The 24679-nt window shown below is 34.8% G+C and overlaps 3 protein-coding genes across 6 annotated transcripts in view; all 3 read right to left on the reverse strand.

Moving 5' to 3' along the window:
- Positions 1-24679, reverse strand: part of LOC130050753 (uncharacterized) — a 63602-nt gene that overhangs the window by 3072 nt on the left and 35851 nt on the right. The window lies entirely within an intron of this gene.
- Positions 1568-8107, reverse strand: LOC130050774 (uncharacterized). The gene is made up of 2 exons (XM_056151316.1): positions 3179-8107; positions 1568-1678 (listed from the first exon to the last, which is right to left on the reverse strand). The coding sequence occupies exon 1, from the start codon at positions 8093-8095 to the stop codon at positions 7109-7111; it is 987 nt and encodes a 328-aa protein (XP_056007291.1). The 5' UTR covers positions 8096-8107; the 3' UTR covers positions 1568-1678; positions 3179-7108.
- LOC125664401 (uncharacterized) lies at positions 8184-17868 on the reverse strand. Of its 3 annotated transcripts, none has more exons than XM_056151464.1 (5): positions 17741-17820; positions 13141-13391; positions 11870-11986; positions 10904-10967; positions 8184-8673 (listed from the first exon to the last, which is right to left on the reverse strand). In XM_056151464.1, the coding sequence occupies exons 2-5, from the start codon at positions 13358-13360 to the stop codon at positions 8493-8495; spliced, it is 582 nt and encodes a 193-aa protein (XP_056007439.1). In that variant the 5' UTR covers positions 13361-13391; positions 17741-17820; the 3' UTR covers positions 8184-8492. The 3 variants fall into 3 exon arrangements, with proteins under 3 accessions (XP_056007439.1, XP_056007442.1, XP_056007434.1); XM_056151467.1 differs by lacking the exon at positions 17741-17820 and adding an exon at positions 17544-17644; XM_056151459.1 differs by having other exon boundaries at positions 8186-8673; positions 17792-17868.

Genomic DNA, 24679 nt, shown 5'->3' on the forward strand with positions numbered 1-24679 from the left:
GTCTAAGGTGAAGATAACGAACATTGATTAATCTCATAACTCTCACAAGGAGCACAAATTAAAGAGTTGGACAACATGGATCGATGGACATACCAGAGGTGGGATCATGTGTTCAGAAGGGGTAAGCATCCCCTATCAACCTAAACACCCCCGTGAACCCTATGTATTGTTCAGGAAAAGGAGTAATCCTTACTCAAATTCAGTGTGCCAAGAACAGCCTAACAATCGGAATGAAACAAGTCAGACAACATTTGACCCAATGAGAGACTATATGGGCAAACTAGATCATTATAATGACCATATAATTTGGGAAATACTGACTTTAAATGAAACTGTTTAAACCAGTGTAACATCAACTGGATTGTCAGTAGTCTGCTGCAGTTTAAAAACTGATCTTACGCAGAACAAGCTCTTGCATGTCGAATCAGTTGAAAGATATATACACAATGTGCAGAGGGTAATAGAATATTGTTAAATAAATATGAAAAGTTGACGATGTAGAAGCTGAATGCATCCTGTTTCACATAATCTGAGTCGAAAAAAAAAATAAACTGGAGTTGCATTTTGACAATATCTTCGTAGTCGTTGGTGATCTGGTTTTCCAAAAGGTTGTTGGAATATTATGGGCACAAATTGTTTTCCTTTTTAGCTGACCTGTTTTTATATTCTTACGAAGGAGAATTTATACAAAAAGAAAAAATATCTTGCTTCAATTCGTCATTTAGATATGTCAATGACGTTTGATATATCAACAATAATAATTTTCATTGATATGCCGATTCGATATATTTTTGTGAACTTGAAATAATAGACACCACAGCGTTGTCCACTCCTGTTTCAGGCTTAGATATTTATTTGAAGGTAGATAGTGACGACAAAGAACTCAACTTTATGAGATGTGCTGTCCATCTATAGTGGCGTTATCAGCATTTTTGTTGTTCTGATTTTGGCCACCGTAAGTTGGGACTTCGAATCAGACCATAATAGTCGACTTGACTTGTAATCATTTTTATTAAAAACCTTGCGATTTATGACGGCGCAGATCTGTGGGATGAACAATATGAATTAATCGAAATTTTGAGTTGAAGTTGGTAATGGACTTCCCCCAGGATCGGAAATATGTTTCCGTTTCGAGGATCTCATAACTAGAAGAACACGAGTACTCTGTACCCGTTGCAGCGGATCCAATGTTTTCCCAGCTTCCAAAATATAGGTAATTGTCATAATCAAGTACCTATATAGATGAAATACTTCACATAATATGTTTAATATATAATACATATATATGCTAATGGGCATTGAGGGTGAAACTTATTATACTGTGACTTGTATTACCTTTTGGTCGTCGGGTCTGTTCATTTTCCTCCAGACATTTTATTTCTGAATTTACTTCACATCCACCATTTTCCACTAATGTTTCTCCGTTACTTGTATCTGTGAAACAAAGTGACATTTAAAGTATGAAAGTTTTATTGTAACCTTGTATCTGTCAGTAAGTCAAAATTATTCTAAACTAATTTTTGGTTTTTCAATAGAGAATTATTTTCTAGTATTTATCATTTCTTACCCTTTTCTGTTTGTTGTCGGCTCTGTTCATTTTCCTCTGTATATTTTGTTTCCGTACTTACTAGGGTTTCACTTTCCCCATCCTCCACTGTTGTCTCTCTCTTACTTGTATCTGTCAGAAATAAAGTGAAATATAATTATTATGAACGTTTTGTGGTTTTAAAACATTATTTTAAATCCATTCTTTCACCTCATACAGTAAACATTGTTATAGAAAAACCCCCAGGACCAGTGAAAAAAAAATTACTTCTAACCAAATTTCCTTCATGGTCGTTATAACGATCTAGTTCGTCAATACAACCTCACATTGGGTCAAATGTTGTCTGACGTGTTTCATACCGATTGTTAAGCCGTTCTTGGCACACTGATTTTGACTGCGGATAACTCCGTTTACCTGATCAGGATATGGGGCTCACGGCGGGTGTGACCGGTTAACAGGGGATGCTTACTCCTCCTAGGCACCTGATCCCACCTCTGGTGTGTCCAGGGGTCCGTGTTTGCCCAACTGTCTATTTTGTATTGCTTGTAGGAGTTATGAGATTGATCACTGTTCGTTATCTTCACCTTGCATTCAATAAGATTTTCGCTATCTTCTTCTCATATGGGAATCGCTAAGGGAGAATCCATTATAAATGTGTTTAATATAAGCATGAAAGGTGAAAATAACGAACAGTGATCAATCCCATAACTCCTATACGCAATACAAAATAAATAGATGGTTAAACACAGATCCCTGGACACACCAGAGGTGGGATTAGTTGGAGAGGAGGAGTAGGCATCCCTTGTCAACCGGTCACACCTGCCGTGGGCCCTATATCCTGATCAGTTAAACGGAGTTATCCATAGTCAAAATCAGTGTGCCAATAACGACATAACAATCAGTATGAAACACATCAGACAGCCCTTGACCCAACGATAGGTTTATTGACGATCTAGATCGTTGAATTTGCGATATGCTGACTTCAATTGAGACTGTTGTAAGCCCTGTACCATCAACTTGTTTATCGGTAGCTTACCTCGATTTAGAAACTGACTATACACAGAACAGAAATGAGGATGAAACATTTTTTACTCAATGAAGCTACTGATAAACAAGTTGATGGTACAGGAGTTTCAACAATCTCGATTGAAGTCAGCAATTCGCAAATTGTATTGGCAAAATAGATCGTAATAGCAACCATAGAGTTTGTGAAATGCGGACTTTAAACAAGACTGTTGAAACCCCTCTGCCATCAACTTGTTTGTCACTGTGAGTAACCTGCCCTGATATAAAAACTGATCATACGTAGAACAAGCTATTGTGTATGTAATGAACAGTGATCAATCTCATAAAACCTATAAGTAATACAAAATAGATAGTTGGGCAAACACGGACTCCTGGACACACCAGATATAGGATCATGTGCCTAGAAGGAGTAATCATCCCCTGTCGACCGGTCACACAAAAAATATATAATATTCAATTATTACTCACATGCAGGTACTAATGGAGTATTGCTACATCTGGGAAAATGATGATGGAGAAGCTAAAATCATCCCATTTGTTAAAAAATTGGGTTGTTAGTTTGCCGTTAGTATCTAATTTAGCAGAATATAGCAGAAAATGCCATACCTTGTGTGTGACGTCTTTTCTTGAACAACATAATTCCAACAATGGCCAGGAGAATAACTGACACGATTATACCAGAGGCAAGTCCCACAGCATTGAAAATCATCAGCAGCACTTTAGTGTTGAATTGTATTTCGTGACTTATTAGTGGTACAATAAGACCAAATGTAATTAACGAAGCATTAAAAATGAAAATTATAATGCTGCATTGTATTTCATGATTTATTTACGATAACTAGTTTGTATGTAATAGCGACAATGAGAATGTTTTCTTTGCCAACTAGACAATAAACGTACACAATTAATTTAGATGTAAAATTTCATTGAACAATAAGTCATAAAATAATTAATATATTACAACAGACAAGCATAAGATTATTCACTCTGAAAACTTTAAAAATAAATATATAATAAATAAAATAACCTGTAGTATTATATACAAATATTGCAAACTGACTTTTTTACTTTTCTGTTTTGCCACGGCTAGTCTTGTACTTTGTTAGTTTGTAAGTAGCTTGTGTTCTGAGGTTGTATCTATTATCACTGCATGCTGGTAAAAGCCAATGCAGTTGATTTGAGGGATTTTCCAACTGTTTGAACAATGACATGCACATATTTTCAAGCTGTCCTTCAATAAATTATAGATGAAGGTCTTTAATGGCAGCTTTGATTATTTGCAGAACTGATTCAATGTTGTCGATTAGATGTTTGGCAGGTTTAACCACACCAGGTACGCATACTCGCAGACCAGTCTCAATAATGCAAGGTGAAGATAACAAACAGTGATCAATCTCATAACTCCTATAAGCTATACAAAATAGATAGTTGGGCAAACACGGACCCCTGGACACACCAGAGGTGGGACCAGGTGCCTGGGAGGAGTAAGCATCCCCTGTTGACCGGTCATAATCGTCGTGAGCCCTATATCCTGATCAGGTAAACGGAGTTATCTGCAGTCAAAATCAGTGTGCCAAGATCGGCTTAACAATCGGTATGAAACACGTCAGACAGCATTTGCCCCTGGACACACCAGAGGTGGGTTCAGGTGCCTAGGATGAGTAAGCATCTCCTGTCGACCGGTTACACCTGCCCTGCGCCCCATATCTTGATCAGGTAGACAGAGTTATGCGTAGTAAAAACCAGTGTGCTAAGAATTGTCTATCAATCGGTATAAAGTATATCAGATGGTATTTCACCCAATGAAAGGTTGTACTGACAAACTAGATCGTTATCACGACCTTATAATTTGCGAAATGTTGACTTTAGACGAGACTGCTGGAACCCCTGCACCATTAACTTGTTTGTTTATAGCCTTCCTCGACTTAAAAACTGGTCATGTTAGGTATAGGAACCACATCTGCTCTCTTTCAGATTACAGTAGGAAAATTTCGCTAAGGGGGTTGTTGAATAAAGTGCATATTGGCTTTTCGATGGTACTAGAGAGTTCTTTGAAATCGTCGGACCCCGTGGCTTTGGATAATTTGATGTTGGAAAGCTGTTCTTTCACTTCATCTGTTTGTTGTCTGATCTGTATGTTTCGTCGATTAATTTTTTATAGAAGTCTGAGTTGAGGGCTTTAGATTTCCTGTTAATTGAGTTCCTTAACTTTTGATATAGTTCTTGGTTACCGCTAGATTTGGCTGCTTGGCGTTAAGATATTAGTGCCTTGAAATCTTGAGTCATCCATGGCTTATTTACTTATAGCTGTGGCTTATTATCTGAATTTCCACTTATGGTGTTTAGCTTTACAACATTGTGTTACATGTATCATATCTAATTTTTTCAACATCAATTCCAGAACAGAAATGGCCGGGTTGCTTTGAAATATGTTATCTATCATAAAGTCAGCAGTATAAAACATACTAAAAATAACAAATTCAATGTAGAATATTTTAAAAAAAACCAGAAGTCCTTTTGAAAGTAATTGTATTTTCAATGTTTTATAACAGCTATAATGTACAAGGTCTGAAAATAGGGTTTAAAAAATGCTGTGAGAGGGGTTGATTACAAAAATAGGTACAGTCTATTTCAGACATGATTGAAAAATGACAAAGTTAAACTAAATGGATATTTTCTCGACAAATGTCTGATCACTTTCAAAAAGGCACATACATATCTTCAATGATCCATAACAATTGTTCAATGTTCGAAAAATGTCAAGTTAGATATGTGAGAAGATTTGATTACACAAAATATATACTGTTTATTCAAGACATGCTTAAGAATAACGCAGTTCAACTACATATAAAGTTTTTGAAATGTGTCAAATCAATTTCAAAATGACACATGCGCATTTTCAATGTTTCCATAACAACTGCGCAATGTTTGAGGAACGTCAAATAAGAGGTGTAAGAGGATTTGATTACACAAAGTAAGTACCCTATCACAGGTCTCAATACCATAAACTGACAGGAGATTTAAGTCCCTATCCTATGTACTTTAGTCTCTATACTATGTCCTGTGTTCCCTATCCTATGTACTTTAGTCTCTATACTATGTCCTTTGTTCTCCACACGAAGTATTTTGATCTTTAAGCTCTGTACTCTGTTCTCTATATTTGTCTGTTAAACTATGCACTTTGGTCTTTATACTATATAATTTGTTCTCTATACTATGCACTTTGGTCTTTATACTATATAATTTGTTCTCTATACTATGCACTTTGGTCTTTATACTATATAATTTGTTCTCTATACTATGTACTTTGGTCTTTATACTATATAATTTGTTCTCTATACTATGTACTTTGTTCTCTATACTATAGAATTTGTTCTCTATACTATGTACTTTGTTCTCCATACTATATACTTTGTTCTCTATACTATGTACTTTGGTCTTTATACTATATAATTTGTTCTCTATACTATGCACTTTGGTCTTTATACTATATAATTTGTTCTCTATACTATGTACTTTGTTCTTTATACTATATATTTTGGTCTCTATACTATGTACTTTGTTCTCTATATTATGTCCTTTGTTCTCCATACTATTTAAATAAAACAACGAATAGTGCTCAACCTTATAACTCCCATAAAGAGAACAAAATACATTGTTGGGCAATCACAGACACCTGCAACCACCAGAAGTGGGATCTGGTGCAACGTAGGAACACTCATCCCCTGTGAATCGGTTACACCATGAGTCCAATATCTTTATCAGGTAAATCGTAATCAAATTGGGTATGTAAGGAATGACCTAACAATTCGAATAAAACACGTTAGACAGCATTTGATCCAATGATACCTTGATCAAGTAAACAGAATAATGCAATGTGAAGATAACGAACAGTGATCAATCTCATAACTTCTCATTTCTGGGCATTTTTTTAAAAACAGTTGTGCATTGGTCATATAAATTCATGAATCTTTAGTACATGTATGCAAGTTGAAGATAACGAACAGTGATCAATCTCATAACTCCTACAAGCAATACAAAATAGATAGTTGGGCAAACACGGACCCCTGGACACACCAGAGGTGGGATCAGGTGCCTAGGAGGAGTAAGCATCCCCTGTTGACAGGTCACACCCGCCGTGAGCCCCATATCCTGATCAGGTAAACGGATTTATCCGCAGTCAAAATCAGTGTGCCAAGAACGGCTTAACAATCGGTATGAAACACGTCAGTCAGCATTTGACCCAATGCGAGGTCGTATTGACGAACTAGATCGTTATGACGACCATAAAATTTGCGAAATGCTGACTTCAATCGAGACTGTTGAAATCCTTGTACCATCAACTTGTTTGTCAGTAGCTTACCTCGATTTAAAAACTGACTATACGCAGAACAAGCTCTTGCATATCGAATTAGTTGAGATATATAAACACCATATGCAGGTGATAATGGAATATTGCTACATAAATGTGGGAAGTTGACGATGGAGAAGCTGAAATCATCCCGTTTGTCATACAGTTGAGTTGTCAGTTTGCCGTTAATGTCTACTTTCAATAAAATATCTAAGTATGAAGCAGAAGTGGACGACTGAATGAAAGCTATCATTGTTAATAGACAAAACGTCATCAATATATCTAAAAGTCGAATTGAAGGTCACAACGAGAGATTTTTTCTTCTCACGTAGAAGTTTTTGGATAAATTCTGCTTCATATGAATATAAAAATAGGTCAGCTAACAAAGGTGCACAATTCGTGCCCATGGGAATTCCAACAGACTGTTGGAAGACCTGATCACCAAGGACCACGAAGATATTGTCAATGAGGAACTCTAACATATTTTTTATTTCAACTTCAGAGTACTTGTGCGTGGAATCAGAGTGGTGTTTAAGAAAGTAAGTTTTTGAATGACTGATCACTAGATATGAGTATTTCAGTTTTCCGTTTTTGTTGAAGAAGCAGCTGTCTATGATGTCAAAAAGTCTAGTCTTTAATTTATCGTGAGGAATGGTCGTGTATAGTGTTGAAAAGTCATAGGTTTTAATGCTATTGATTTGGGAAAAATTCTGTGATTTCAAGTTTACTAAAAGTTCTTTAGAATTTTTTAGAATCCACATTTGATTAACACCACTTCTGGCATATGTAGTCGTACAGTAAGTTTGAAGTTTCTCCTTCACAGCTGTTAACATTTTCGTGAGGAGCAAAGATAGGGGCTTGATAGAGCACTTATTGGATCCAGCAATGTATCTTTGTTTGTAAGGGTTTTTATATAGTTTAGGAACCCAGTATATGTACGGTAACTCATATTCATTCGACCCATTGACTGGTATATTAAACGTGTCTAAAACTGAAGCATGGTTTTGAAGAATTTCGTCTTTTGAAATGGCAGTTGGAGTATAAGTATGATTACCAAAAGTGGAATTAATGCCAAGTTCGTTTAAAATACAGTTGTAATAATGAGCCTTACAAACAAAGACAACATTGTATATTATTTCATTACCAGAATGACTGGAAATTGTATGTCTCATCAGCAGTTAAAAATATCAAGGGGTCAATGGGCCACATTGCTCATCCGAGCAGCAACTGTAATAAAATATTTAGTCATTGATTATTGTACCCTTTTCTTGGCCCGGGGAGTCATGGTTGCAATAAAGTGACCAACTGTAGCAAAATATTAGCCATTCATTTTTTTTACCATTTTCTTATGGAGCCATGGTAGAACAGATTTGTTGCAACAAAGTGAAAATTGTTTGATACTCATTTTACTCTTCACTAGCCTTTGAATTAAAAAAAAATTCGAATCGCAAATTTTATAAAAGCCAAATAAGGATTTATATCTATTTTGGAGGCTTCCACAGGTTTGCAATCCATTTTTTATCTGTCTATAGATGAGTATAAAACCATACTTTAGTTTGAACATCATATTCATGTAAATTGTTGAGAACACGATATTTTGAAGATAAGATATTCATAGTCGTACGTAGTATTTGTGGTACTGATAAATAGTAACACTGACCTGCCGTCGAACCGCGATTCTGGCGGCGCCGATTCTGGTGGTATTGTGGCTGATGTGTACTGTACACCTGATGTCCCGCTATCTCTTCGTCTAAAATAATGATTAAATATCAGGGTTATAAACATGCAACATTGTTAATGATTAGAATCAAACAAATTACAGTAATTTAAAACATTGTACCAGTGCTTTTAAAACTTTGTCAATCTTTTATTAATAAATTCAATATTGTTAATTTTCTAAAGAAAACAAGAAACGTGTGAAACATTATGCCCCACCTGAGATAATGACCAATGGCCTTGATATATGACCTTCACATATACCTTTGACCTGAACTTTTCCAAAGATTTAATGTTGATCTTGTCTAGCTCAAATCTCACAAAGTTCTTAAAAGTTCCAGACAGACAGAAAGACATACCAAAAATTAGTTGTTTCTGACTTTTAATTTCATTCAGGCTCCAAGAACATATAAAAACTTAAGACTTGATTGCAGATGGTTGCCATGGTAATTAATGTCACTTGCTACAAACAATCTTTTTTAGAAATGATGAAAATTGATGTTTATATAACATATTAAGGAAAATGAATAAATTTCATCACTTTGGGTTTCATTAAGAAATAAAGTTGGCGTTTTCGTGGATGTTGCAAAATAAACTCCTTGGTCTAGAAATGTTGTTTTGAAATATAAGAGCTGAGGGGTTAAACTGAGACTTGTATATTTCAAACAACATTACGAGACCAAGGAGGTTATACTGCATCATGCAAAAAAAGAACTTTATTTCTAATCTACTAGGGCTAAGAAATACTACACCAATCGTTTAACTATACAGCTACAATTTCCGTCACTTAGTGATGTCATGCCAACTTCTGAAACAGACTAGGCATACATGCTTTTGCTGACAAAAAAGGTGAGATGGCGGGATATACTGGATCTATTTATAAATATTTCGCTTAATGTTCACGGATATCAACTCTGGTGTGGAGCCAGGTTTTTTTTTCAGGAGGTGGGCAAAAGGTTGGAAGTCTGGAAACTCTAGGATTTCTACGTCTTTAACCTCTACTGTAGAAATCATCACCCAAATTGATGCATAATACCGAACATAAATGCATATGTAACCTATTTACATGCAGCTACCAAGAATTATTGGTGTAACGGCTCAGTGACCTTGAGTATCAAGTAAAGGTCAACATTTGAAGCTCTTTCACCGACATTGGTGACGTCTGCATATGATTGAAATTTTTCTCGAGAGGGACATAGAACAACAGACAATTAATCATAGGACATTATATCTGAATTACAATCAATGCCTCAAATTTTGAAGCAAATGCGATTGTTCAGCATACGATATTCCCTCGAATTGAAATATCCTTGAATTTAGTCAAATGACCTTGACGATTTATTGCATGCTATTTGGCAAGAATAAAGCCTGCCAAAAGTATATACCTCCCATAGCCAGGCAGCGGTGACATATAGATGTCACACAGAGCATAATTGTTTAAATTTGGAGTTAAACGTACATCTCACTTGAGAGACAGCACCGATGCCGGTGTAGGGTTTCAAATTCAGACCTTTATTTGAAACTCAAGGCTTATTCCTACCTTAAAAAAACTCGGTTTATACAATCTCGCTGTGTACATCGAGTTACATTTTGTTAGACAGTAAATATGATTAACAAATGAATCACTTGAAACTCCTATTTCAAGTATTAATTTATTATCACATATCATTTCATACTAATTGTAGAACATTAAATTGGGCTACTTTTCCTTATTCAGTAATTCTAAAATAAGTATGAATATACGAATGGAAAAGTATCACAATTTAGTCACATCATGGTCAGTATAAGTAATACCTTGCATAAGTAATATTATCATTTCATCGACTCTGCTAAAATATGATAAAATATTGTTGGCAGGTCCTTAATTCTCTGATGTAAGATTTTTTATGAAGTTGGCGAGTGAAAGCGAGTCAGAAAAAAGAAATTTGTCAAAGGATAAATCAGAGATAGGCTCTGAGGACCGTACCTCACAGACAAATGAAAGGTGAAGATAACGAATAGTGATCAATCTCATAACTCCTATAAACAATACAAAAGATATAGTTGGACAAACACGGACCCCTGTCGATCGGTCACACCCGCCGTGAGTCCTATATCCAGATCAGGTAAACGGAGTTATGCACAGTCAAAATCAAAATTGAATATAGTACTAATCTTGTCCAGAATAAGCCAAAAAATATACACACGTATATCAACCCATGCATTAATTTTTGTAGCAAGTGTCCTAAGTGTATCTACAGATTCCAGTGATTAATATACAATACCTTACAGTTACTGTGATGATTGGGGTTGTGATTCCGATTCTTTTCTTCACATAGCAAGCATTATCTGAAAAATGATTATGTAAACTTTGTAATACTGTATCATCAGGCAGATTACCTTAAAATATGTATTTCAATTTATTGACTCTAGGATATAGTTGCTTGACACTAAGACTTGGAACTTTTGGTTGCCAAAGCCCTAACGTTCAAAGTCGATCAAAGTCATGGGTCACTCATCAGAAATGTTTGTGCGATTTTTGTTCAAAAGCACTTTCAATTTCTTCTCTGAAGTTTATGTGTTCATAGCCATCTCCTCGTGTCGTTTTCCGTTCTTTTGACACTCCATTTGTCTACAAGCCTTACAATAGAAACTTATCATGATAAATCTCAGGAAAGAAGTGAGATTTGGATTATACTGTTTTAAAACTTGACAGACTTGAACAAATTTTAGAAAAAATCCTACTTTCCATATGTGCAAAAGAGCTAACTACCAGCGAACAAAAAGGGCTTCTCATGAAAATATGATGATGTACAGTTAGATTAATATGTCGAATAGAAGCTTTCCATATTCGATATCCTTTAAACTATAGGATAACAAACAGTGATCAATCTCAACAGAGAATGCTAACTCCTCAAAGACACGTGATAACAACTCTGATATGGGATGTGGCCATGTTTGTAATCTTGTGTTCTTATGAGATCTGTAAGATTGATCGCTCATTGTTATCGTTACTTTCTCATTGTAAACGAATGACACAGGACTCTAGATTCACAGGGAGACCTGCTTGTGAGTTGTCAAATTGTGTGTTGTGGTGTTTTTTTTTCAAGAGTAAATCTGTTGTTTTCTGTTTGTACAACCCAACCAGGTATTTATGAATATCTTTCTTTTAGATTTAAGTCGCACATCTACATATAGCGGACACAAATATTTCTGCACTATATTGTATTATTATATCAAAGATAACTCACATCGTGTATTCAGATCTGATCGGTACTGGTCTGTTGCACATTGGAGAGCTGACGATGATGTACAATCTCTCTCATCAATATTACCAACTCCATAAGAGTTCAGATATGCACATTTGCCTACAAAATATCAAACGAAAGAAGTTTCCCTCAAAACTCCCAGCCATGTTTTTGATTCACGACTAAATTCCACAATAACTGAAGTTGTTTTTTTTTTACACGTTCACTGTCCGTTGTAGTCTCCTTTTCATATAAAATGTTTTCATATCTAGAAACATCAAATATGCAAATTATTTACTAAAAGATAAAGCTATGGTATATGTATGGATTCAAAGTTTCTCTAAATCTGTCTTCTATGATATCTAGTCATTTTATGTCCAGATACTATATTCATGCAGATTGGAATATTTTCTATTTGATTTAGGGTATCATCTTTCCACTAGCTATCTTAATATATTTCTAAATAGATCTTTGCTTGATTGTCAATATCCTTCAACGACAGAATCGCAATGTCAAAACTAACCTTCCAATAAAAACCATTTGCTTGTAAGAGTATCCTAAAGTTACGGCATGGGTGATTATTGTGTACATCAGAAGATTTTCCAGCAGGTAATACACATGTAATGGAATCAAACTTCTGTCACTTAGTCTCAGGGTTCTAAGATGTGATGCAGACGAACAAACATACGACAGACAAAATATTTCCCCTATGTGACGTCAATATCAATACATTGCATATCAGCATAATCAAGTTCCATGCCAACATAATTAAGGACTATATCATCATAATTTGTCATCATAATTACGTTGGATGTCAACAAATGTAAGTTACATGTCGCATGTTGAATTTCCTGTTAGTTATACTTAAATATCTGACAGTTTTTCTACTACACATCCAATCACATTTTTCTTGAATGACAACATGATTAAAGAGCATGTCAACAGAACTATCTTGCATGTTGTCATAATCAATGGAAGAATTACCAGGTGTGTGATATATAACATGTAAAATTATGTTAACTTAATAACGTACGTCCAGGAAACATGCCCTTGCCATCATGTCTACGTTGTGTATACCGTGAAGTCATACTAATTGAACGAAATTATTATGTCGAAAGATTCAAAAACAAGGATCGTCCATTTCGAACTTGTACCACGTGATTTTCTTTCCTAAAATGGCTAAACTGATAGGCAAGTGCAAGTTAACGGACAGGGGTGTTAGCAAACATAGACCTGATACTTCATTGACACACCAAAGACAAAAACTGACTTACCCCCTGGGATCCACTTCCAGTCTCTGCAGACTTCAAACTCCTTGATGTAATTTTCATCAAGAAGGCAGTGATAGAATTGATCTTTATTATTACAACTCAGGCGCGACTCCTTTTTAATTTCCAAACACGTGGTGTTCTCATTAACAGGTCGATATGGCTGTCTAATACCGAGTGTGCATAGAGAAGCGGTGATAAGCAGTATCCATTTTATCCACATCATCCCTCTACACACCCTCCTGCTGTAGTCCCATCTAAAATTGTGAGAAGATATGTGAAAATTGCATTACCATGGTAGACAAAATGAGTTTGACGGAAAAGTCCTCCCACAGTGCACTTTCTAAATGACCTTTGTTTTATTTGCCAAAGCATCAACTCTGACCTTTGAATTTACCTATCAAGAAGGGACTGTGTTATTTAGTATGAAACATGGAAAAATTGATTTACTGTCTGGTCACTTTCCATAGTGTTGGCGATTGGTAATGGAATATAAGGTTTAACCAACGAATTGAACTCGCGTATCATGTGTACCGAAGAATACCCCTCTCCTATATGATTTTAAGATAAGGGCAAAATTAGTTTTTGCTTGTCAAAATTATTATGTTCACTTTTCCCCGCCCGCCCCTTTCCCGTGGGGATCCGAGTTTGAATAGGTCATCAGTACCCCTTGATTGTCGTAAGAGGCGACAAAATGTGGCAGTCCTTCGGATTAAACCCGCAAAACCGAGACTGCATGTCACAGCAGGTGTGGCACGATTAAGATCCTTTGATACCCAAATACCGTAAACGCCCGTGCATGAGCCTAAATTTTGCAGCCCTCTACCAGCAATGGTGACATCTCCATGTGAGTGAAAGATTCCCAATAGGGTCGTTAAACATAAAAAACAACGAACAATCTGCCCATCCACATCTCACTGCTGTTTGCCTAAACCCCTGTGTATTTCCGTGGTGAAAAATTACCCAAGTTAACGCAGAAAAGAGATTTCGTTGAATATACTAAATAGTAAAACCACACTGGAATGGGAGACAACATTATTTTTGAATATGTTTTGTATTGTGCACTTAAAAAGTTGCGTTGCAAGTAAAATGTGTTAGAACTGTTGGATCTTTAAATCGCTGGAAAATCTCAATATTATTCTAGAAGCTGCAGTTCTGTAACTAATATTTATATTTTGCCTTTGATATTTTCACAAATATTACTGATAGCCATTTCCTTCTAAATGACTTGCAGTGTTGTATAATTTTTGTATGAGTACAGATTACTATATTATATGTATATTTTAACGGCTGGGAATTCCAACATAAATGAAAGTAGCATGTAAATATAAGAAATATGTTTCATTATTGAAATTCATAATTGTATGAACTGCAACGCTCTACATTCACATATATAAATGTACTTTCCATTACATATATATATGTGTGTGTGTATGTGTGTATATGTTTATTTTCCCCCCAGTGAAATCGTGTGTGTATTTTATGTAGATATTTTATATTGTGTTATCTATTTTTCTATTCTCTCATTTATCTGTCTGTGAATATGTTTTATACAGGACCACAATGTAAACTAGTCATTTGTACTAATTGTGCTATCCTGTCTAAATAAAAGAATTTATTATTATTATTATGCTAACGATACATAAATACTACACATATATTTGTAAGGAAACTCACTTTGATCGTTTTGTATATTTATTAGGCTACATATACTTATATCGTTTGTTTCGATCATCAGCCAAGAGAAAGTTAAATCAAGGGTATCCTACTATGCAAAATTGATAAGTGTTATATACCTTTTACCACAGAGCAGAAAACATAGATGTATGCATCAAATGGTGTAATTCAAATATAGCATCTAAACAATTCAATAAATTTGAAATCCTATTTTCCCCAAATTCAACAACATCAAAACATGATTTGAACACTTTACTATGAATTAAAGAGGACGCTTCGTGACATCATCGACAGTTGCTTCTTCGACAAAAATAGAACACAGAAAAATCCCTGTCTTGTGATTCTAGTGATCAGTCAACCTCTAACGTTACACACAAGTACTCAAAAGTTGATATCAAAAAGATGCTGAAGATAATCATTAACAATATCTTCGTATTTTTTGGTGATCAGATCTTCCAACAGTCTGTTGGAATTCCCATAGTTACGAATTATACTGTCTAAACTTGACCTGTTTTCCATTCTTATGATGCACATTTATTCCAAAAATACCTCATGAAAAGAAAACAATCTTACTGTGGCCTTCAACTAAACATCTCAGGGAACTAAAAATAAAGGACAAGACAAATGTCCATATCTTCTTCATATCAATTCATAGAACAAGGACCTCAATCGTAAACTAAAAAGTCAAACAAGATGAATTTACCATCTACATCGTCATCTTACAACATTTGTGTGGCAATATTCCATTATCTATTACTATTTTAAAATTGAGGCGGGCTATTGAATGTTGTCTAATGTGTTTCATACCCTTGATAGGACATTCTTCATATGATGAGTTTGACTACCTGGGTTGTATGTTTGTTTTACGTTCCTTCAATACTTCCCGATGGGTTAGACTGATCAACAGACTATGCTTACTCCTCGCCTGATCTCACCTCTGGTGTGTCCAGGGGTCTGTATTTGCCCTACTCTCGCTCTCGTATGCTTCATAGAATCTGTGAAATACAACATCATATTTCATCACAGTTCGTTATCTTCCTATTTTCATCAACGACTTGGTCAATATCAAATCTTGGCTTCGAGAATAGTGGATAGTACATCTAAGGTCTTTTATTTAGAAGTATACACATCTTATACGATAACATTTGATACATACATAGTTATCGTGATAGAAATATGTCAAAAGGTGAAGATAACGAACAGTGAACACTCACGTATTTGATATATAGCATACAAAATTATGAGTAGAACTAACACGGACCCCTGTACATATCAGGTGCCTAGGAATATAACATATAAGATTGTAATCCATTACCTTGAAATGAAATGGTGTTGATATAAAGTGTTCTGATTCCTAGATGCGTAATTTTCTGAATCAACGGTTCTGTCTCATAAAACTCAGTTCATACTTTAAATGATCACCTTTTCTTCTTAATGGTATCATTAATTCGAATGAGAGCTTTATCATTTAAGTTTTACACTAACTGTATGGCAATTTGTGTTTGAGGAATACAAATATTGTTTTTAAAGAAGATAGCTCCCGAGCTTTTGAGCACAACTGTACAGTATCCTAAAACTAAGTATTTACTGGTTCAATATTAAACCAATTTGTACAAACATATTATGCATCTATTAATGAACCTGACTCAGTTAAAAAAAATCGCGTCAATTTAAATTTTGAAAGTGTGTGGCAGGAACTGTATTCTGTGACAGAAGGATTGATTAATCAAAAGCTCTATATCTGCATGATATCACAGTTTCTGTTTCATCCAATGAAAGATGAAGATAACGAACAATGATCAATCGCATAACTCCTATAAGCAATACAAAATATATAGTTGGGCAAACACGGACCCCTAGACAAACCAGAGGTGGGAGCAGGTGCCTAGGAGAAATAAGCATCCCCTGTCGACCGGTTATACCCGTCGTGAACCCTATATTTTGATCGGGTAAACGGAGTTATCCGTAGTCAAAGTCAATGTGCGAAGAACGATCAAACAATCAGTATGAAACACACCAGACAGCATTTAATCCAATGATAGGTTGTATTGACAAACGTGATTCGAAACAAAAAAATATTAGATACAGTGTTATCATTTTATGTATCATTTCATTCTTCATAATTTGATACAGGTTTCTAAAGATGTCCATCATTTGAATTATAAGCTATTTTGGCATCTGTAGTAAACACTGTTCTAAACCTGACCTTTTCGCACTTAAAATTTACAAGGTATATTCAATTAAACTTGATTTGTCTGTTGGAATATTAACACAATATAAGGAAAACAAATCAATCATTACATAAAATAGATACATAATCATGTCTTCTAACAATGCAGAAAAAAACTTTAATACAAGTAATGGAAATAGATAATTACCCTTTTCCCACTTAATATACGAAGAAATTTAAAATGATATGTTAGGAGTAATGTCAATTTCTAAAATTTCCCATAATTTTCAAGGTCTTGTCTTAGAAATTAAAATGGAACTAAAAAATGGGGGTTAGAGATCAAAGTTTTTGCTGGCTAACAAATTTTTCATTTAGCAAAGTTTTAGTCAGAGAATATGTATCCACGCTATACGTGTTACTAATCGTCATTCACATGGACAATGAAGAATGATATGAACATGGCGCGGGTCTTCTACTTTCGTTTTCGATATTGCCCTATCTAACAATTAACGTCATAACATGTAAGTTGATAATAGTATTTTCCGATTAAATGTCGTATTACCTATCCCAAGAAGCGCAAATACGTCACATTCTTTGAAGATATATCAATATGTAATAACACGTATAATACTGCATTCCCTGTGTTAACACGTATAATACGGCATTCCCTGTGTTAAGTTCAGTAATGGACAATAACCTATCTAGAGTATCTTGAGTTAAGAAGTTAAGAAGTTCGATGTTTCCTTATAAAATGGATACCTTAGTAGAGTGAAGTAGCTTTGGTTCAGGGTAGAATTAGATATTCCTTACCTGAACATTTGTCAGAGCTAGTAGTCATATATTCAGGCTATCCCAGAGTTTATATTTAAACTTTGAGGTGTATGGAAGCCTGTTAATGTTATAACACTATATTTTTTCAAAGTGTATGAGAGTTCTTTACTGTAAAAACTTTAAATTTTCTTATCATATCAGTTCATACTTTTTTTTAGTTTTGGTGATTTGTTTAGGGTAAATCTTATATCCCTCCTGGTTATGCTCCTTCATTTTTATTGGAAAACGTATTTGTTATTTCACTTTTGTTATAACAAATTTGTAAATTTTACAAATCCTTTCATTTCATACAAGGTTTCAAACATAATCTGGGGAATCACAACCGAACCTAATTACAACACAGAGACATTATGTTCCATTATTTATGTAATATGATAAGGCTTTCAAAACCCGTCCAGTGGGAATCAGAGTTAGAATACTGCATACCCTGTGTTATGACGAACTAGACACGTCCAGTAATGGACAATAACCTGATAACGTAGCGTTAAAAAGTTCTAAAATGTAGATGCTTCAGTAGAGTCAATTTACTTCGGTTCAGGGTAGAATTAGATATTCCTTACCTGAGAATTTTTCAGAGTTAGCAGCTGTATATTCAGGCTATCCCAGAGTTTATATCTAAATTTTGAGGTGTTTGGAAGCCTGTTAGTGTTATAACTCTATATTTCTCAAAGTGTATGGAAGTTTGTTATGGTAACTAAACTGTAGATGTTCTTATAATTTCACATATTATTCATTTTTCTTAATTCTAAATCTTACACCCCCTTTTGGTCATCCTCCTTCATTTTCATTGGAAAACTTATTATTTGCTATCAACTACTCTAAAACAATATTTTACTTATGTTATAATAAATTCGTAAACTTTTACAAGACTTTTCATTTCATACAAGGTTTTGAAGATAAATTGGGATCCTTGCTACAACAAAGAACGACTTTGTAGTGCGTAATATTGTGACGCCTTCTGAGCCTGTCCAGTGGGGATTTGGGTTAGAAAATGTCCTCAGTACATCTTTCTTGTCGTAAAAACGGAGTACATGGGGCGGTCATTCGTATGATACCGCAAAAACAGAGGTCTAGCAGGTATGGCAATCGCCGAAGATAAGTCTACATTTTGCAGCTCCTCACCGGCAAGGGTGACATGTCCATACAAATAAAAAAATTCTCAAGCTTGACGTCCATCGATATACAACCAACAATTCTGAGCCCAAGTATTATTGACAATGTGTAGTTTTAGATAAAGACGATATAATGTGTACATTGGGAGAAGCTAGATTTATTTCATTCCCAGTATTTACTGTCTTCCGATTACATGTTTGGTGCCGTGACCAGCTCCTGGGCATGACAGGTGAAAATGTCTGCTAGGGGATAACGATCCTAAGTTGATGGCCAGATAGTTCATTTTGGTAGAGACCTGACTGGAGCTTTACTGGGCCGTGGTCTAGTCCCGGTCTGCTCTTGCATTTTCTTCCCTCTTGTTACATTTTTGACCAGGATCAAATGTAATAGGAAGGACGAAAATGCAATATATCAGATCGGTATTAAAATCCGCTCCCCCTAAATTTCCAGTCAGGCAATCTACCAACTGAGCTATCTAGCCACTGCCAATCGGACCCTACTGACCGCTACAGTTTATTTCAGGATTCCTAACATTTTGGTGACAATCCAAATTAGAAATCCAACTCTTATACATAGTTTTATGTAGAGGAAAATATTATTCTTTCATGAATTGTATGTAGATTTTGTAGCCTTTGGTCAACTGTTGATAATTAGTGTTTGCAAGTAAAGGAACTAATCATGACGCTGACCTGATACCTTTGTTTTATGAAATAATAATTGAACCCAAGATGTGCAATAGGACTATAAATTGATGTTTAGCGTTATTTTGCTCTAACTTTCAAAACATTCTTCCACCTCAAAAAAATATCCATCCTGGATCCACGGTTTATTCAGAGACTGCATGACCAGATAAAGTCCTGGGAAAACCCTAGAGTTTAACATACGAGGGTTGTTCTGTAACGTTCGTAGATAACGTATTACATTCGTGTGGTTTTTTTTTAAATAAAACAATTCATGAGACACTTGTGACGTAGATTGTTCCAGACCTCATGCTAATTTTAGTAGAAAGATGACGTAATGGTTCCATCATTGTCTTTCAATATTGTACTAGAAAATTCATTCCTATTAGATATACATTGAAATGATTATGATAAAAGCGGTTCTGGTTAGACATTCTCAATGCATTTTGGATTATTATACTGGGAACTACCATTTTGGAACTATTAATTTTATGTTTTGTGTTTGTAAATTCTGTTTGGATTTATTATCCACCTACTGTACGTTAGTATTTTGTTATTGTTACAATATTCTATTAATTATTGATTGTAAATGAATGTTATTAATTGTTAATGGTCTTTTGTTAGTAAATTCTGCCGCCAGTTCATTAAGCTCAAATTTACAAACAAAGGAATAGATGCCGCCAACATAAGCAACATTCTTTGTCATAAAAGGGTTCAGTCGTGTATTCCAACTGATTTCAAGTTGAAGTCTACACCCTGTATTTCCTACAGTTATGCTTCTACTGTTGCATCCAACCTTTTTAATTATAAACAAACTTTGCAGTGCCTTGATATAGATCATATCTCCCTCACGCATAGCTCTTATCCTTGGACGAATTTGACTCTACTTTTTTGGCACACTGTTTCCCCTATAATAGCTCTAAAACTTCATTGTTATTTCGGATTTCAATTATTTCGGTTGAGCATCACTGAAGAGACATTATTTGTCGAAATGCGCATCTGGTGCATCAAAATTGGTACCGTATAAGTTTTACATCATTTTATACGTAATCCAACAGCGTGTTCTTGTTCTTCATCTTCTTTCAACTATAGTCAAGCTGGACATGTCATTACTGGTGATGTTGATATAGTTGGAAATGAGGACCTCAAATCACTTATTCTAAAAGGTCCCAAATACAGAGAACCTCAGTCTTTTAATTGGTGACAGAACTTAATCTCTGCTATGAATTCTGTCGAAGATTATGCCAGGAGATGGACTAAATATGAAAAAAAATGGTACATTGTCAGATTGGGTTAAAAGTATAAGAGGAATATCAAAATTATGCATTAGATATATTAAAACAAAAGTACGTACCATATATCATTCTGTGTTTAGTAAATCAGAAGTGGTAAAAGAATTCAATATGTTACATGAGGAATATGTTTTGTTTCCAGTTGACAAAGCTAATAACAACATTGTCTTTGTTTTTAAGGTTCATTATCACAACTGTATTTTAAACGAACTTGGCATTGATTCCACTTTTGGTAATCGTACTTATATTCTAACTGCCTTTTCAAACGATGAAATTCTTCAAAACCATGCTTCAAGTTTTAGACACATTTAATATTCAAGCGAATGGGTCGAATGAATATGAGTTACCGTACATATACTTGATTCCTAAACTACATAAAAACCCTTAAAAACTGTAGCCAAGTGACAAGACTTTTGTCCGTTTCTTTAATTTATTATGCCAAAAGGCAGCAGTGATCTAAAAAGAACAAAGTACAAATCAGTAAACAACAATTATGAATTATGTACAAAGGTATATCGAATGATAGTTGGTTGGTGATGTAATAAAGTAACCTAATACATGTAGTTTATTTAAGTAATGTGTGCACACAACCTTTGGTCAAACTACTCAACACTAGAGTCATATGTAAGTATATATAGCGAGAGTAACACTAAATATAACACATGATACTATTATGTACTCATGATAAAGTGTAAACACCAATACACGCAAACTAGTCAACTTAACATGACACAGATACTGACTCTTATGATATACAATCGTCTTAAGACCTAACTTGACTGCTTCAAATCAATAATATACATAGTCGCTACCAACAAGCAGACCTCTACATGTATACAGCCAAGAAAAGTAATAGCCTTATCCATCAACATAATCACCATCAAACTGATATATCATATGGAGGGTCACAAGTCAATGTTTACAAGACAAGCTACTCCCTTATTAAGAACAAAGATTACATAAAAATGTAATGAAGGTCATAAGTATTTACATTTTGTGAAGTCTTATTCATGCAGTTAATGCATCCAATTACCTCTTATGGTGTTCAAATGAAAACAACTAATCGGTAAACAAACAAACAGGTAACTGATATCGCCCACTAAAATCAGAACCTCGACCTAATTCCGAACTGAGGAAACAATCGTTCCGGAATACTACATACAATATTCCACGAGGTTGTTTTCATTACATTGCAACTCAAAATAAAGTTGTGACATTGACATTCATATCGTTATGAATAACTATAGCTGAAAGGTAAATTATATAATTGCCTACTTCATTGTCCTATCAATTCTGTCAACCTAAATAATCTACCAGAACGAACATACTGTGTATGGCGGGAAATTAGTTCACCGAATACACAACTCGGGACGAAATCATGGAATTCAATTAAATGCACAATTATCATAATTTACATTATTGCAGACTAAGTAACAAGTAGCAACTGTACATAATATACACACCTGTATAACAGCAAAGGTTTTTAATAGTATAACATGGTATAAAGAAAAAGGCAGAGTAGCGGTGTGGTCTATGCTGCAACTTAAAGTAAGAATGACGTCAGCCCTCGTCTGCACTATAACTACATCCGAAAAATACCAAAACAATCACGTTCTGACAAAATTGGAAATTAATATAAAAATAATCAATTTGCACTTGTCTACAAAACAAAGATACATTGCTGGATCCAGTAATTGCTCTACCAAGCCCCTATATGTGCCCCTCACGAAAATATTAATAGCTGTGAAGGAGAAACTTCAAACTTTCTGTGCAACTATATATGCCAGAAGTGGTGTTAATCAACTGTGGACTCGCTGTGAACTTTTAGTAAACTTGAAATCGCAAAACTCTTCCCAAATCAATATCATCAAAACCTATGACCTTTCAACACTGTACAAGACCATTTCTCACGATAAATTAAAGACTAGACTTTCTGACACCATATACAGTTGCTTCTTCAACAAAAATAGAATACGGAACTATTCGTATATAGTGATTAGTCATCCAAATCTTACTTTGTGAAACACCGCTCTGATTCCGCGCATAAGTAAGCTAAAGTTTAAATAAAAAATATGCTAAAGTTCATCATTGAAAATATCTCCATGGCCTTTGGTGATCAGGTCTTCCAACAGTCTGTTGGAATTCCCATGGGCACGAATTGTGCTCCTCTGTTAGCTGAACTGTTTCTATATTCATATGAAGTAGAATTTATTCAAAGACGTCTACGTGAGAAGAAAAATATCTTGCTGTTGCCTTCAATTCGACATTTAAATTATCGACGACGTTTTGAGATCAGTATCTATTAAATTTTAGAAAGTCTGGAATGCATGAAAGATACAAATCTTATTGTAAAATTAGAAATGTAGTTCAGAGACAGTGTTGCAATACCAAATCCGAGTACTTTAACGACGAAATAGACGAGAACAAATGTAACCCCAAAACGTTGTGGTCAGTGTTTGCCAAATGGTAGGTGAACCTAAATAGAAAATCCCATCTGCCCCTCTACAATCTATTCCAGCATTTGAAGAACCATTGTGTGTGTGTGTGTGTGTGTGTGTGTGTGTGTGTGTGTGTGTGTGTATATATACCCGTATCAACAAGCTATAAGACTTTCCGTAGTCTAACCTTATTAGGGACTCAAAGGTCTTCCTGACTATTCACGACATGTATAAATATTGTTTGTTTTATTGTCTTATAATATTAATATATAATTTTTGTTAACTCTTATTTAATCAATACACATATTAATTACAATATGTACATTGATTGAATTACATGGTCAAAGGTAGATAATTCACTGTCTTTTTCAATTCCTAATCTGAGGCAACACCATGAATTCTGGGTTGAATGATGTACAGCATTTGGTCAGATCCCTTCCACTTGTTCTTACCACACTGTTAGAAAATTTCATGTAGATTGGTCTCAGTCGTTCGTTTTCTTCATTTTTTAGAAAACAGAAAACCCACCTAAAATTATATTTCATCAGTCAAACGACAATATCATTACAAACATATACAATAAACGTCAGGTGGAAAACTTTGCAATTAAAATGATTATTATTGATAATTAAGATATAATGCTGGATACAACGTAAGATACATTAGCAATTAGCAAAGATTGATGGGTTTTTTTTAATGTGTTTTGTGGCGTTTCTGTTGTTTTTAAAATTCGAATATTGAACTTCATTGTTCATCAAATAATATGCGACGTAAATTATAACTGTTCCAAATGGAAGGAAAATTTCAAAAAGGTTTAGATACTACACTCCATGTCACTATTTTCAAACGCATGTAAACCACATGGGCTAAGCTCACTGTGTTTTTACACCAAAAACGTATATCAGTCGGGGTCTCGTAGGAATCCAGGTTAGAATAGGTCCTCAATACCCCTTGTTTGTCTTAAGTGTTTGTCTCAGTTATAACCATGCAAAACAGTCCAGAAGCACATGTTACCAATCCTTGTGATATTTTACATGGAGAATCACCTATGGGTTCTATCTCCATTTACAAAATATTTCAGTGAAATATCCATGCATGTTTTTTTTATACAGCGCCACATATTACAGGCATATTGGTCTCAATCATCAAGCCAAAATACAGCTTTTTCAGCTATTTTTGATACCCGAAATATAGATAACTGAGATAGGCAGTCCAATTCTGGACAGACTTAAAAAAGTACCTCCTCTATGCTATAAATCAAACTAAAAATGAGGTGAAGATATTTTATCATAATCGAGTACCGATGCCTTTATTATGGGTACCCCCCAAAAATAGCTGATTCAG

Source organism: Ostrea edulis, chromosome 1, assembly GCF_947568905.1.
Source record: "Ostrea edulis chromosome 1, xbOstEdul1.1, whole genome shotgun sequence".
NCBI lineage: Eukaryota > Metazoa > Mollusca > Bivalvia > Ostreida > Ostreidae > Ostrea > Ostrea edulis.

Coding starts and splice junctions, on each gene's coding strand:
- LOC125664401 (XM_056151459.1), bottom strand. Junction 11,987..13,140: donor CTGGAAGTGGATCCCAGGGG/GTAAGTCAGTTT, acceptor GATATTTTGTAG/GCAAATGTGCATATCTGAAC. Junction 10,968..11,869: donor ATCAGATCTGAATACACGAT/GTGAGTTATCTT, acceptor ATCATTTTTCAG/ATAATGCTTGCTATGTGAAG.
- LOC130050774 (XM_056151316.1), bottom strand. CDS start 8,095: ATGAGACATACAATTTCCAGTCATTCTGGTAATGAAATAATATACAAT.